At 41.1% G+C, this 17,093-nt stretch overlaps 1 protein-coding gene across 1 annotated transcript; it reads left to right on the forward strand.

The window, feature by feature from the left end:
- Nucleotides 1–395: 395 nt before the first annotated feature.
- Nucleotides 396–2,554, forward strand: LOC147445653 (uncharacterized). The gene is made up of 4 exons (XM_086524615.1): nucleotides 396–539; nucleotides 1,511–1,600; nucleotides 1,679–1,855; nucleotides 1,941–2,554. Exons 1-4 carry the CDS (start codon nucleotides 396–398, stop codon nucleotides 2,337–2,339), a joined length of 810 nt encoding a protein of 269 aa, XP_086380741.1. The 3' UTR covers nucleotides 2,340–2,554.
- Nucleotides 2,555–17,093: the final 14,539 nt, after the last annotated feature.

A 17,093-nucleotide genomic window follows, 5' to 3' on the forward strand; every position in this document is an offset into this window, starting at 1 on the left:
CTTATGCCTTGATTTATTGGAAAGGTCAAAGCTTCACATACTACACGATACGGGCATGTTCTAAAGTCTGGGTGAGCCCTTTATTGCGTCGTGCAGGTCTTCTTGCTTGATTTATTGGAAAGGTCCAAAGCTCACATAGGACGCGATACGGGCCTGTTCTAGAGTGTGGGTGAGCCCTCTATCGCGTCGTGTAGCTCTTCTTGCTTGATTTGTTTGAAAGGTCCAAAGCTCACATATGACGCGATAAGGACATACTCGAGAGAGTGGGTCACGCTTCTATCACGTCGTGTTGGTGTCTCTCCCCAATATCATTTGCTTCACATACGACGCGATAGATACATCTTGCAGGTTGTGGGTGACCCATCTATCGCGTCGTACGGTGTTTTGTGACCCAAATGGCGAGGACTAAGCAGACTGCAAGGAAGGTCTACCAAGCCCCAACTGATCCAGAAAAAGATGATTTAGAGAAAGATCCAGAGAAACCACCGCCTCCACTACCTTGTCAGAGGCCCACTGCTAGAAAAATATTGAATTATCAGGTGAAATCTTTAAGAGAAATAAGAAAAGCACAAAAGTCTACTTGTCTACTGATTCCAAAGCTATCTTTCATGAGAGTTGTCCAAGAGATATCAGATAGACTTGTAAGCATGATGAATATCAAAACTTTTGTGTCAGTAAGGTGGCAATCTCAAGCTCTCATAGACTTTATGAATGATAGCTACATTGCAACTGCATTTGCTCACAGGGTCACACTTATGAGCAAAGATTTTGTGCTTGTGTCAAGGCTAAGGTACAAGTTTCATAAGGCTCTTGAGCTCATTCCTAGTGAGGATCTTAGTGTCTTCCAAATTTTAAACATCCCTCCTTCCAGGCAGCAGAAAGATTCTGGGGTTGTCATTGAGGATGTTACACATGAGTATGAGACAAGAAAGGCCCAGGATATCAAAGCAGGAAAGGAGGTTGAGAGGGAGCAAGACATGATATCAGAGGATGCTATCCTTAAAGAGCAAGCATAAATTTTAAGAGCATCCAACTCTCTTCTTTATGAAAAAGTTACAGGCCAAATGGTGGTGGATGTGTCCTTGTTTGGAGATAATGAGGCGTATTTGGACATATTCCCTCAAGACACAAGTATGCTTGTAAATCCCAACATTAAGCTTGGTGACAGTGTGCTCTTTATCTGTCTCAGGTATGTGTTGCTCCTTTGCTAATTATCAGTGCATGTGCAAGGCAGGCACAAGGGGCTCATTGGGGCTTGTGTTTTCTTTTTCAGGTGTCTTATGAGGGATCTTCCAGAGGCTCTAGCTATGAAAATTTCCATACTTGACCCTCTAGTGACACAGTGCCTTTTTAACAAGCAAGGAATCCTTTCAAGTTTTTTTTGAAGATTTTAACATCCTGACCTGCAATTACATATTATACCCCTATGTTGAAGGGTAAATCTTAACTCCTTACATGTTATTTTTAACATTTTGTGGTATTCTTAGCTAATTGTTATTTTTTTTTGTAGAGGACATTGGAGTCTTATTATCTTCAATCTTTTGGAGAAAGATATTATATTTATGAATTCATTGTCAAGTATCCATGGGAGAAGTATACTGTAAGTATGAAGCATAATCTATGCTTGATGGCCCATTGTTTTCTATTAGTAGCTTTTTGATTCAATGTCTTCTTGCAGTGCTGCCAAAATTATGTTGGTCAATTGAGTACCACAAATAAGGATTACAATATAGAAGCTTTCAAGTACTACAATCAAAAAGTGCCTTTACAGACAGACTCAACATCTTGTGGATGGAGGGTGCTTGCCAATGCATGGAGATATCTTGAGTCAAGGTGCCGGATGACTACACTCACTGTAAGTGTGTGGCTCATGCATTTATTTTGATGTCTTATGTATGTATGTACTCATGTCCTTTAATTCCTTTTTCTATTTTTTTCAGTTGCATGACTATCCAGAGTCTTGGGTCACGTGGGTGAGAGAGAAGTCTGTTTCTATGGTTTTGGAAAGATCAATAAATCCAAATGATCCAGAACCTCCTTTGCCACCAAAGAAAGGTAGAGCCACCAAAAGTTTGGATGCAAAGAAAATGGATCAGAAGAAGAAAAGTCCTGCAAAGAAGATCCATACAAAGAAAAAGGATCACAAGAAGAGTCCTACAAAGAAGAGCCATGCCACGAAGAGTCGTGCCAAGGGGAAACAGTCCCACCAAGAAGAAGATCCCTGCCAAGGGGAAGAGTCCCACCAAGAAGAAGAGCCCTACAAAAAAAAGAGCAGATACAAAGGGCCATCCATTCCACTCACCATTGAAATTCAAGGTTCAAAAGCGTCGTACACTTAAGAACAATAAGGGGGAGGCACCTAGCTCACCTTTCAAGCTACCATTCATGATGCCAAAGAAGGTTGCCAAGTCACCCAAGCCAACCAGTCCTCAGGAGCCCAAAGCACCAACCCCTGCCAAGTCAACTGTGCGAAGCCCTGAGGAGCCTAAAGCACCAACCCCTGCCAAGTCAGCCGTGCCAAGCCCTGAGGAGCCCAAGTCACCACCACCACCCACTCCTGAACTTTCACCCCCTTCTGAACACAAAAGAAAAAGGGTCTATGAGGATGCATAATCCTCTTAGGCAAAAAGAAAAGTGGAGTTTCATGATTGATTACTACGTACACTTTTGTTCATTTTGTCTATATGGACATATATATACCCTTTGGTGATTCATAATTTTGTACTTCAAATAGTTAATACCAACTATCGATTCTTAAATGTGTATCATGATGTCATGTAAGTTTAAAACAACATAAGTAATGTTCACAATAAGGTAGAGAAAAGATAAATTTATTTGCAAAATGATTACAATATTGAACTTGTTTTTTCAAGTCCTTGCAAGTGGCTCAAATACAACTCTTTTTGGGGGAAGGCATGTGATGCAAGAGGTTGAATTCTCCATCCTTGTGCTCACCACAATTTCATCCACTTTGAATCTATACTCGGGAGATGTTTCATCAAGAAACTCAAGAGATTCTCTAACATCATTTAGTCTCCAATTTGTTGTTACTATCAGGCTTCTATACTCGTTGTGTGGATGGACTGTGACCTTTAGTTCAAACTCTGGACAGTTTTCCTCAGAGTCGAGAGGAACCCAGCTACCTAATTTGCTTCTCCATCTCCTATAGTCGTAGCTCAGAACTAATGATTGACGACATAGTTGATATGAGATAGACATAGAATTTGGGCTTACTCTACAACTAATATTGTCACCAATATGGAAAGTTTCTTTGGTGCTCCATCCATCTCCAAGTACATTATCCAGTTCAGTCATAGAAGTCTTCTATTAAGCCACATCGTCTTTGTCCGCTGCAAGTCCATTGTTTTGAAACATGCCACAAAGACATGTATAGGCAAGAACCATTGAACTTTAATCCTTCTTGATATCCTGCCCGGAGACATAGCTTTAAGGATGTCTTCTTTGATCTTGGATTTGAAGCTTGATATGGTACATGCATCAGGAGCTTCCCAGTCAAGTGAACTTATGGTGGGAACGGGTAACTGATGTAGTTCTCCATATGCACCTTCTCGTGATGGAACTTTGTATTCTGCAAAATAGACAAACAAATCCATTGTTTTGTAAAAGGAAGGTGGCTTGTCAGCATACATAGCATCTGCAATCCCTTTATGCATTGCTTTGAACGTCCCACTTAGACTCTCCACAGGCTGCCATTCCACAGCTGCTGAAGGAAATATATCTGGAATGGAATCAAAAAATGAGAAAACAATGGGATAATGAAAAATTCACTGTATCAAATAGTTTTTTTTGTACTTACAGTAAGAATGCAGTGTGGGATGTTATTCCCAGTCTAACACCATATCCTTGGCCATGTACACATGTTGAACCTTAGCTAGCCAGCCATTGTCGGTCACTTTGAAAGCAAGAACACGACCTTTCCAATGGTTTTTTACTTTATCGCGTTTAGTTCTCTTCACTCTGTGTACACCTTTGCATGAAGGAAGCATTGTTACCCAGTCATTCACACGAAAAGATATGGGCTTCCAAAGACCATCCTCTCTAACGTTATGAAAGTCACAAGAAGTTATGTTATATGAAGGGCGATGTGCAAAAGACGCCATGGAAACTAAGAGATTAGAGAAGAAGAAAGTAAGTATAGACGGAAAGACTTAAACCTCTCACAAACTAGAGAGAGAGCGAGAAAGGTATACGTTTGAAAAAAGTAGGTGATTTGTCATTAATGCCCTTGTTTTGAGAGCTTTCTGACATAGATTTTGTATCTTTTGACAACGCTTTTGTGAAATATAAAATAGAATAAAAGATGAGACTTCATTACTGAGACGCAAATTTAATGAGCTCTCTCGCCGAAAGTACCCAAATATAGCAGTTTCAGCCTTATGATCAGAACATTTAGCGGTTCTCCGTCAAAATAGGACCACCAAAACCCACAATAGAGGAGACAAGAGTGCCATACTTTTGTATATGTGTCAAATAACTATTGGACTATTCCTTAATCCTTAGATTAACAAAATAGCCCTTTTTGAGTCGTTTTTGGCCCTAATGCTAGGTAGTTTATGGTTTCCTTCTGTCTTATGGTTTGGTATTTCCCCGAGGGATTCACCATGGAAAACTTACCGCATCACGTAAGTGCAGAGGAGGGGGTTATTTTTACAAGTTGCATAAGTGTATAAGTGAGAGGCAGGCCCCCAATAATTTATCTCCCAAGCTTAAAAATAAGGAAGGGGGTATCATATTTATTGTTGGTTGGGGGGGCGGGGGGGGGGGGGAGAAGTGAGAAAAGGGAAAAGTGAGAGGAAGTCTTTGTGTTTCAAAATCCTGGCTTCCCAAAAGAGTCTGGGGCCTCGAACTTGTGAGTCAATAGCTACAAAGATACATGCAAGAACTAACACTTCTTTATAACAATTTCTTGTTTTGTGATTATAGTTTATTTGTTAGAGGGATGAAAGCTATAAAGAGTTTGTATAGATGAAAATTTGCACGGAGAACCTAGCACAACTTTATAACCATTTTTTTTGAGTAATTTAAATGGGTCAGAATTGGACGAGTAGCTAGAGTGTAGGCTGAACGAGCAATAGTTTGAAAGTGAAACTAGGATACATTGAGGATACATCTAGTTATCAATAGAAGTTGTTCCTTAGTATGTTGATTGCCACTATGCTACACACTCTTGGACTAGTTTTACTCAGTTAAATCACGTGAAACTTAATTTTTATATGTAAGATAGGGGTATGGTATTTTTCTGCATTGATTATCGTATAAGCGTAGAAAGGGGGTTCATATTCCCTAATATGAGTCGTATATACGGGTTTTATCAAAGTTGTCCGCTCGCACGTGGCGTTCCGTTTTGTATATAGAGTGAATTCCTCGGGGGTATTTCTGGTACTATGAAGAAATTTTGGTACTTTAAGGTACTTTTTGAAAGTGCTGCAAAAGGTGTTCTGATAGTTTTATTCTGATAGCTTTGGTACTTTTAGGTACTATTTGAAAGTGATGCAAAAGTGTAATTGGTAATTTGATTTTGGTAATTTTGGTAGTTTTGGTACTTGAAGGTAGTTTTTGAAAGTGCTGCAAAAGGTCTTCTTTGGTAGTCTTGGTAGTTTTGGTTGTTTTGGTACTATTTGAAAGTTTGATTTTGGTCATTTTGGGAGTTTTGGTACTTTTAGGTACTATTTGAAAGTGCTGCAAAAAGTGGTTTTGGTAGTTTGATTTTGGTAGTTTTGGTAGTTTTGGTACTGTTAGATACTATTTGAAAGTGCTGCAAAAAGTGGCTTTGGTAGTTTGATTTTGGTAGTTTTGGTACTTTTAGGTACTATTTGAAAGTGCTGCAAAAAGCTTGTTTGGTAGTTTGATTTTGGTAGTTTTGGTACTTTTAGGTACTATTTGAAAGTGCTGCAAAAAGTGGCTTTTGGTAGTTTGATTTTGGTAGTTTGGTCTTTTTAGGTACTATTTGAAGTGCTGCATAAAGTGGCTTTTGGTAGTTTTGATAAGGTTTGGGTAGTTTAGTTCTGCATTGAGGGTATTTATATGTTTTTGGTACTATATGATTCCCGAGTTTGGTAGTTTTTGGTAGTTTTGGTGGTTTTGGTAGTTTGGGTTCTGTTTGGTAGTATAGTACTTAGAAGTACCAGTCTCGGTATGACTTCTTAGTAGTTTTTGAAACTAATTGGGACCGCTGGTTGTCAACAGGATGAGTATGACCTCTGGAGAAAAAATGGAAGGAAGGTCAAGAGCATACCCTATTTGTGAAGGAGATGTTGTCTGATATCAGGCCTGGGAAGAGGTTCCTGCTATATCCTAGGCCCCAGGTTAATGATTCGGTAAATGTGATCCCGGTGTTTGGTATGTGTGTTGCATGCGGTGAGCCCTTTGAGTGCGCACACGTAGTCGGAACCTTCATGCTAGAGTGCCGACACCAGTATCATCCCTTGTGCTTTAGTGCTCTGTTACAAAGCAGGGATCAGTGTGTCAAGCCAGGTTGTAATATGGTAATCTCTGATTTGGCAAAGTCCTGGGCCAGTGGGCTTCAAGTTGTCAAGAGTAAGTATGTGTGCATTTTTGAATACAGATGCGCACTTGCAACTTAGTGAGGTTTTCATACAAGTTAGTATGTGCTGTCTTTCTTTGTGTTTGCAGAGGAGCAGGATGCTACAGTTCTTGACCAGCATGCCACAAAGTCGGCTGCAAGTCGAATATGGGACGTGGATGAGGTGACAAGGGAGATATCAGATGTTCTCCATGATCTAAAGCAAGGTAATTCTGTAGGGAAAGACAATGTGACGGGGCAAAGATATGAGGCAACAGGTGACAACGAAAGTAAAAGTGAGGAGGAGGCCAGAGATGATAAAAGGACAGGTGACAAGGAAAGTATGTGTGAGGAGGAGGCTAGAGATGGTAAAAAGACTAAGGACAAGGAGGAAGGTAAAGTCCCTGTTGTTGTGGAGTTGGATGCGGAGGAAAGCCAGGATACTGCCAACACAAATCTCGATGATGCAACGGCCAAGAAGGGAGAGGAAGAACCCAAAGGGACGGAGGAAGAAGCCACGAAGGGGGGTATTGGGGAGGGGGTGGAAACCACAAACGGGAGTGAAGGGGAGGCCAAAGAGGGGTCGGAAGGCAACAAAGATCGGAGGGAGGCCGAGGATGAGCAGGAAGAAGTACTTGAGAACGATATTGTTGTGGACATCACCGATGGGGGCGTTGACTCTACTGCTGCCAATGCTGTTTCGAAGCGGAGAGGTGATTCCCCTGATTCCGTGACCCTATAGGAACTTTTCTATTCGCAGAGAAAGAAGCGCAATTGCGCCCGTGATCAATTATCCCGTGCATGCAAATTGTAGCCAGTGAGAATCTGTTGTATTCCGCACTATGTGCTTTTTAGTGACTGAGTCAACTTGATTTTTTGGCCCTGAGCTTTATCTGTTCTCTCTATTTGGTTCTGTGTTGGTATGTTACCTTTCGTTACATTACTGTTTCAGTTGTCCTCACTATATGTGCATTACAGTACCAAAGTTGGTACTTTTTGGTACTGTTGAACTTGGGTGTACGTCTGTCCACTATTACAGTACCAATTTGGTACTTCTTGAACTTGTTGTTTCGGATAGTCCTTATCACTTGTGCAATACAGTACCAAATTTGATAGTTTTTGGACCAGTTTTCTCTTTTAGATATGATGTTTGCACTATGTATTTGTCCCCACTCATTATGTCTGTTGGTGCTGTAGTAAGTTGGTGGCTAGATGAGACACCGGCAAGCACATTGCTGCAGCCTGATGTGGCTGCTAGACGCGGGCGGATGATTGTGCTTGATCTTAATGGCATGACAAGACACCGGCAAGCACATTGCTGCAGCCTGATGTGCTGTAGTAAGTTGGTGGCTAGACGAGACACCGGCAAGCACATTGATGCATCCTGATGTGGCTGCTAGACGCGGATGATTGTGCTTGATCTTAATGGCATGCTACTAATCAGCTGCAGTGAAATCCCTGAGGAACTTGAGTGCCTGCCAAAGGAGCACACGCCACGGGTAGTCTATCTCCAAAAGGATATAATTTGTCTTATAAGGCCGGATGCGGAGCAGTTCATCCTATGGCTTAAACAAAAAGCCAGCCTAGTGTTGTGGTCCTGCTGTAGAAGGGAAAAACTGTTACACATGGTGAACGCGTGCTTCCCCAACCATAGAAGGCAAAAATATTTTGCAGGTAAAGCATGCCCACTTTGAATGTTGCAAGACATAAGTTACACATACCTCTAACCTTGTTTTTTGGCATTAGCATATATTCTCTCCCAAGAGGATTGTGAAATATGGCGGCCCCGTATGTCGGAGGTGCCGGTTGTGCCCAAACACATGGGCGATAAGCCCGTTTTCCTGAAGAAGCTACGGAGGCTGTGGGCAAGGCACCCGAAGTACGATGCCAGCAACACTATTCTTGTAGATGATTGTAGATACAAGTCTCTTAAAAATGACTATGAAAACTGTATGGCAATCCGATCATACGATCCCATGGTAGTAGGAACCGATTACCCGTTTTACTTGCTGGATTTTGGTTTGCCTTGGTTGCTCGGGTGGATAAGGGATCGGTACCCAACAATGTACACTCGCAAAAACCCATTCTTTGACACTCAAGACGATATTTCTGGGTACATTACTGATTACTTCATACAGATGGAGGGGTATCCCCTGAGATAGGAGATTGCCATAATCATGTAAATAGTGGAATTTTGTAACCCGATACTATACATAATGGAAAACCACTTTTCTTGTTCAGACTGTCTTGGTATCTTGATCTCTACTGTTGAAACCTCTGACTAATTTTGTTGAAACCTCTTAAAGCTAACCAGGTTGCCCAACATTTTAATTTTTGAGGCAGATAGCATCTATGTTTGGCATACCTTTCATGTTATCAACGTAGTTCTAGACATTGCTCAAGGTGGTCATATCAAATACGAATAGACAAACTGAAAAATACCAAGAAATAAAGTAAACCATAAGTGATACAGCAAGTTCAAGAAGTACCAAATTGGTTCTGTAATAGTGGACAGATGTGCACCCAAGTTCAACAGTACCAAAATGTACCAAATTTGGTACTATAATAGTGGACAGTCGTGCACCCAAGTTCAACACAGTACCAAAAAGTACCAAATTTGATACTGTAATAGTGGATAGACGTGCACGCAAGTTCAATAGTACCAAAAAGTAGAGATATAGTGAGGACAACTGAAACAGTAATGTAATGAAAGGTAACATACTAACATAGAACGAGATAGAGCAATAAAGTAAACCATAAGTGATACAGCAAGTTCAAGCAGTTCCAAATTGGTACTGTAATAGTGGATAGACGTGCACCCAAGTTCAATAGTACCAAAAAGTACCAAATTTGGTACTGTAATAGTGGACAGACGTGCACCCAAGTTCAACAGTACCAAAAAGTACCAAATTTGGTACTGTAATAGTGGACAGAGAAGCACCCAAGTTCAATAGTACCAAAAAGTACCAAATTTGGTACTTTAATTCACATATAGTGAGGACAACTCAAACAGTAATGTAATGAAAGGTAACATACCAACACAGAACTAGATAGAGAGAACATATAAATCTCAGGGCCAAAAAATCAAGTTGACTTAGTCACTAAAAAGCACATAGTGCGGAATACACTTGGTATTATTGACTACCAGATTTGGTACTATTCACTACCGGATTTGGTACTATTGACTACCGGATTCAGTTAATCAGGGCTTCTCATTGCCCTGAAGTAACATGGACGCACCTTCGTCGCTCTCATCATCATGATATGACATGCTATTATATATCCTCTCATATACTTCAGTAGAAAACTTGTATTGTAAAATTTGACCTAGGGATCCTGCAATAGGCTCCATCGGGAAACGTATGGCCCTAACAAGATGTGAGGAGATCATTACCGGAGATGTGTGATCCAATAGCCGGTATGTATCAGCTTTTCCTTCAACTTGGCCATAAAAAAAGCCTTCAACAACCTTCCCTCCTCTAACAATTTTGTTATGCCACTTATCCTTTTGTGCTTTCACCATTTGGTACAACACTTCTGTGCATTTGATAATGTAGAAGTCTTTGTTTGCCTCAGCTGCTTTCACTGCAAAATTATCCCCTATGGGAAGCATGCCACTTAACATTTCAGGGCATCCTTCATATAGTGGCAATTTGGACACTTGGCTCATCGAAATCGATGTTGAATCTCCACCCTCCTCGTCATGTGATTCGTCATCCCTAATTGTATCCCCGGACTCTGGCAATGTTTTGATGCAAACATATTTCCATTCTTCAATGTGCATTCTGTTCCTGCATCTTCTCCACAACCCACGCACACACGGATCACAAAAGCATGAAAGTGATCGAAAGCGTATGGCGGTGTGGTTGTCCTGTGAATAGCCATCAGCACAATGAAATGAGCGGGAGCCAACGATGTGCTCACAGTCCCATTGCAGATTGTGCTGCACTTCATCCATGCCAATAAGCCAAAAGACTCTTTGTGTATTACACCTCTGAGACTGTTCTCTTGGCTGAAAAGTTGCTTTCAAAGAGTTGACAACATCGGCTGCACACTTCATATGCCAGTCATCTGGTTTCAATTCCTCATGCGTCAAAGTTCTCTCGATGACTGCGCCTGCCTCATCATGCTCACCTTTTCCATGGCTGGATGCAGAGAAGTTATGCATCATGTGCAAGCCTGTCATTTGATAGTACCTGGCCACAAAATAGTAAGGTCTACGGGCCTTGAATTGTGAAGCAACACCATCTGACCAAACCCAATGTTGTTGCAGAGAATGTCCTCATTCTTTCTACCACTTGTCATGCAGCAAGAAACAATGTTGTACAAACAATGTGTCATGCTGCTTGTCATCCGATATGTAGAAGTGTAGCGTCTTCTGTGTACCACCTGCAACATTTCTTAGATAAGTGATGTGCACAAGTATTGTGACTTGGGTAGACCACAAATGCATTGACTGAATTTCATTCTGAACTTTAAAGGAATAATTCTCTGCAAAGTCAATAACAGATACTACAACGTTGCTAGGAAACTTCTGCAAACAGTCCTTGAATTGTTGGGCTTGCCAGCGGAAGACAAAGTTGTGCCTGATGAAGCTTGTCAGATGGGCTGAAAATAGGCTAAGAAAAGTCCCACTTTTCATCCGTTACACAATCAAGTCCTTTCTCTTCTTCTCACTCCCACCTTCATGAACCTGTCTTGTTCCAACCTCCATGAAAACCTTCACAGACACCTCCTTGCTATTCTCTGCTATCTCATCGGGACAAAATGTCAACCTCCGTACTCCACATTGTGAGCAGTTCCCCATCAAGCATTTCTTTGCATGGTATTCACAATTTGGAGGCTTTGGGCACATGATGGATTCCCACATAACATTGATGTGCTAACACACTGCTTGGTTTGCAAAACACGTTCCTCTCTCATCACCTCTGCAACAAACGGAGCAAGTACAAAGGTGACCTTTCCCGTGGTGCCCAAACTTGTTCTACCGCATTTGATTAAGGGCCTCTTTGAAATAGAGCATCTACACATGAACCACACAGCAGCAAGTATTTATGTCCTTCAACTTCCGTAGAAAGTATGGCTTCAATGCCTCGAAGCATCTAAGAGACACTACCACTGCTGGGTAAGCCTTCTTGAATCTTTGGTACAACTCAACCTATGGCACAAAAACAAAACGATACAGAACAAAACCAACTTCATGGTACTGGTAAAATTCCACTACTGCAGTAGTGCTAAAACTCGTTTTGGACGTTCCAAATATGGTACTGTAATAGTGGACGGACGTGCACCCAAGTTCAACAGTACCAAAAAGTACCAAATTTGGTACTGTAATAGTGGACAGACGTGCACCCAAGTTCAATAGTACCAAAAAGTACCAAATTTGGTACTGTAATAGTGGACAGACATGCACCCAAGTTCAACAGTACCAAAAAGTTCCAAATATGGTACCGTAGATTTGGTACTGTCGGTAGGCTTTGGTACTCTATAGATATTATTTGGTACTCTACATATAGGCTTTGGTACTATCAAAAGTGTGGGGCACCTTGTAAATAGACTTTGGTCCTATAGTGGTAGGCTTTGGTACTCTATAGATAGGATCTGGTACTCTTCAGAGAGGATTTGGTACTCTACAGATTTGGTGGTATCCGATGAGTTTGGTACTCTACATATAGGCTTTGGTACTATCAGAAGTGTGGGGTACCCTGTAAATAGACTTTGGTCCTATAGTGGTAGGCTTTGGTACTCTACAGATAGGATATGGTACTCTTCAGAGAGGATTTGGTACTCTACAGATAGTCTTTGGTGGTATCCGATGAGTTTGGTACTCTGTAAATAGACTTTGGTTCTCTATACATTGGCATTGGTACTGGATAAATAGGCTTTGGTACTCTGTAGAGAGGGTTTGAAACTCTATGGATAGGCTTTGACACTCGATCCGCTAGGATTTTGTACTCGATATACCGGATTTGGTACTATCAGAAGCGTGGGGTACCCTGTAAATAGACTTTGGTCCTATAGTGATAGGCTTTGGTAATCTGCAGATAGGATTTGGTACTCTACGGAGAATATTTGGTACTCTACAAATAGTCTTTGGTGGTATCCGATGAGTTTGGTACTCTGTAAATAGTTTTTGGTTCTCTATACATAGGCATTGGTACTGGATAAATAGGTATTGGTACTCTATCAAGAGGGTTTGAAACTCTATGGATAGGCTTTGGCACTCGATAGCTAGGATTTTGTACTCGATATACCAGATTTGGTACTCTACAGATCTGCTTTGATACTCCATACATAGGCTTTGGTACTCGATACACCGGATTTGGTACTCTACATATGTGATTTGGTACTCCATAGATAGCCTTTGGTACTCGATAGACAGGATTTGGTGCTCTACATATAGGCTTTCGTACTATCAGAAGTGTGGGGTACCCTGTAAATAGATCCTGGTCCTATAGTGATAGGATTTGGTACTCTATAGAGAGGCTTTGGTGGTATCCGTTGAGTTTGGTACTCTGTAAATAGACTTTTGGTTCTCTATACATAGGCATTGGTAGTGGATAATTAGGTTTTGGTACTTTATAGAGAGGGTTTTAAACTCTATGGATAGGCTTTGGCACTCGATAGCTAGGATTTGGTACTTTATAGATATTCTTTGGTACTATAAACACCCTCCGCCGTACAGCAGACTACCAAATTTGGTATTGTTTGGACCAAATAAGCCTTAAGTAGCATTAAACAAGATGTACAATTACTAGAAGCTGTTGGTACCTGAGATTCGTCGAGTAGATGTATAGGATGTTTGACGACACTTTTCCTTTCAATTCTCATCTTGCATATGTGTTTCTTGTTGGGTGAAACTCTGCTCTCTGATGTCCAAAAGGCATATACCAAATCTCTTGTTTCATTGGGAATAACGGTTCCTCGTGGCAATTGTCTCTCACAAGCACTCAATGGCAACACTTCATCTTCATCTTTATTGTCTAGCCGTGAGCTTGCTACAGCTATATTCCTTCGATGGATCCCCATGATACTAGCCATTCGTGATTGGTTTATACTGATTGTGAGTTTGTACTATTGTTCAGAATCATTGCCAAAGAGCTTCTCTTTACAAAAAGTTCACTTGCTGAATGAGGGACCTTGATTTGAGTCAAAGTGTTGCGCACACCCGATACAACAGTGTCTTCGACTTTGCTGAAATTTGATGGTTGCAGCAAGGAAAACGTTTGGTGGTCCAGGAGTTGCCAAAATATTTCCTTCTGCTCATATTTTGCAATCCCTACTGTTTGCTTGCACCAACATCGAGCCACCGTTGCACGAATGTTCTTTCTTAACCTGGCTTCCCGTAATCCAAGAGCAGACGTAGAATGTCTTTCCTTGCTTCTCTGTGCGCATTTCTTTGCAGCCCAATAATCACGAAGAAAAGCCTCATTACCGGTACATGCAACTCGAATACTAGTGCTAATGGAATTGATGTGCATTTGCTGAACATTGCTTGGGCCACCTTGTACCTCGTCAAAAGAGAGGAACTGTGCGTCACCTTCCATCTCGTCAATAGAGAGGAGTTGTTCATCACCTTCTACCTCGTTGAAAGAGAGGTCCTGAGCATCACCTTCTATCTCATCGAAAGAAAGGTCCTGAGCATCACCAAGCCAGTAATCTCCTGCGCTACTATCCATTTGCAATATATATATATATATATATATATATATATATATATATATATATATATATATATATATATAGAGAGAGAGAGAGAGAGAGAGAGAGAGAGAGAGAGAGAGAGAGAGAGAGAGAGAGAGAGAGAGAGAGAGCTCTTGAACATAGCAGCTCGGTGGCTATGGAGGCGGCAAGGAAGGCAAGAAGGTTCAAAACTGAGAGAGACACACAGGGAGAGGGACGTGCGAGGGAGGGAGGGAGAGAGAGGTGCTGGAGTGAAAGCTCCCAACCGTAACCCCACCCCCCGGCCCCGCCGTCACCCCCCACCTCTTCTTAGGATTGCATGCTTCTAAAGTTAAAAAAACGTCCACTTAAAAAAGAAATTTATTTGCCCTCCCCAATTTTAAAAAAAATGCCCATGGTTTTTACACACAAGAATCACCAAGCATATGTTGTGTCAAGGACACTACTTTTTGTACCACCAAACCATGATTTGACCCGACAACCCGGCCTGAGAGGGTAAGGTCGTCTACTCTCCACCTAGCCTTTGAGATAATGAGGCTTACCCCTTATTCTTGGAACTTATATAGAAGTGTGTCCTACTATCCACACTGGTTCGATCGCCTAGGCACTACAGTCAAGTGTTCTCCCCTTGAATCCTATCCTCACTACTATACAATTAGAGGGTTGATGACCTTTTCATAATTGTTGTAGGATACATGATAATCACCCCCCCCCCCCCCCCCCCCCCCCCCCCCTAAGGATTTTCATCCTCAAAACTAACATCAGTAAATCTCTTGGCAGTTACACTACGTCATTACCAAGTTCCCACTTCCTCATCTAAGTATGTCCACTTAACTAGTACCTCTTGCACCTTATGATGGGTTTGTATATCTCAATACCCCTAGAATATTTTTTTATTCATGCAATATCTTGGTGGCTCTAACAAGTCAACAAAAATCTTTGGAGAAACTACGTTCTCTAGCCCGTGAAATAATTTTTTGAGTTTACTAATGTGGAAGACAAGGTGAACTTGAGAACTCTCCAGTAACTCAAGTCTATATGCTACTTCTCCAATCTTTTTAAGGACCTTAAAGGGACCACATTATCTAGGAGAAATTTTTCACACTTCCTTGCTTTTATGGTTTTTAACTTTGTAGGAACCTTTAGGTATACAAATTCACCTTCCACAAAGGTAACTTTTCTTCATCTTTTATCAATATACATCTTAGCACAATCTTGTGCACTACAAATGATTTCCTTTATTGCCTTCAACGTATTATTCATATCTCAAGGAAATCCTTGACATATTGAAGCTTCTCCTTCTTTAGGCCTACAGTCATAAGAGATAACTGGAAACCACACATCAACGTGATATAAATTTAGATGCCAAATGTTTGGACCCGTTTGTAAGCAAATTCCACAATGGGTAAGTATTCTTTCCAAGTAGATTACTTCTTACTTATTTAAGAATAGAAAATGTCCTCTAGGATTTGTTTCCCTTTCAGTTTGACCATCAAATTGTGAAGGATCTGTTGTACTCATGCTCAAAGTAGTATCCAAATTTTTTGAAGACTTCCCTCTAAAAATGGCTATTGAACTTCCTATCTCTATCTGACACTATATATGCATGCATGCCATGTAGCTTGTAGAGATGTTCAATAAAGAGTTTTTCCAACTCTCTTGTTTGAACCATTTTCTTTATGGCAATAAAATTTGTCATTTTTGTTAACCTATCCACTACCACATGCACTGAATCATTACTTTCACTAGTCTTGGATAGTGAATTTTGTGGAGATGCTTTCCTATTTCCATTGAGGAATCTCCGAAGGATAGAGTAGTCCCCCAACCTTGAGATGCTCATGTTTATTGAGCTAACGCTTGTTGTTTATTCACTCGAATTCATCCTCTAAGTACACCCTTTGAGTAGGTGTTCCAAGTGTAGTCATCTTCTTCAAGGCAAACTTTAGAGGTAAACGGATGGTGGTATGCCATCGAGAATGCATCTCATCAAGTGGGTGCTTGATTTTTTTTTTCATATATTGAAGCATCTCTTGGGCAGGAGCATCACCTACTGTTGACAATGCATCTCCATTCTTTTGAACTTGGTACGTGGAGACAGACCGTACTATTTTTAATCTTCATAAGGTGGATGATGTTGGTTTGAATCTTCATTATTATATCCCGAACCAGAGTGGTCGTCACAAAAGTCCAAGTGTGGGTCATCTCGGGATTGAAAAGACCTATGCACAAGTTAAAAGACAATTTTATTGGCTTAGTTTATTTGGGGACCTCCAAAATCATGTGTGTTTCACAACGATGGAAAGATTTTTATAAGGTGGATTCAAAGAAGAACATATGGTGGCAAGCAGCATGGGCAGTCCCACACGAGGACCATGACAATTTGAGGTAGTATTTCAATCGTTTAGGTATTCAAGAGGCAATAGATCGACAATGCAATGGGGAACTGCTCAATGTCCCTAGCATTGGAGACTTTGAAATAGAGTGGCACCTTGGTTGCAACTAGAAGACCCTAAAATGAATGTTAGGCACTAAGGGCGGTGCAATTTGTTGGAATTAGGGTTGCAGAGAAACACGCACAGCTTGGAGAAGACGAAGGAAGCTCAAGGCACACAATAGAGAGTGTGTTACTTAGTGTGCAATGGAAAGATTGATAGCCCTAGAGTGATGGGCGTATATATAATGCACGGGGGAAAAAACCTCCTAAAGAGGGAAAAAATACCCCGGCGGTCCTAGTGTGTTCACACACTAGGATGTGTTCACACACATCACTACCACATGTATATGGTAACAAATCCCCCCTGGAGTGATGCAGTGAACAAGAGCTGGCACATGAGTAAAGGGAAGTGTCATGCCCTCAGGACAGGAT

This window comes from Adiantum capillus-veneris, chromosome 12 (assembly GCF_014529385.1).
Source record: "Adiantum capillus-veneris isolate H3 chromosome 12, ASM1452938v2, whole genome shotgun sequence".
Classification (NCBI taxonomy): domain Eukaryota; kingdom Viridiplantae; phylum Streptophyta; class Polypodiopsida; order Polypodiales; family Pteridaceae; genus Adiantum; species Adiantum capillus-veneris.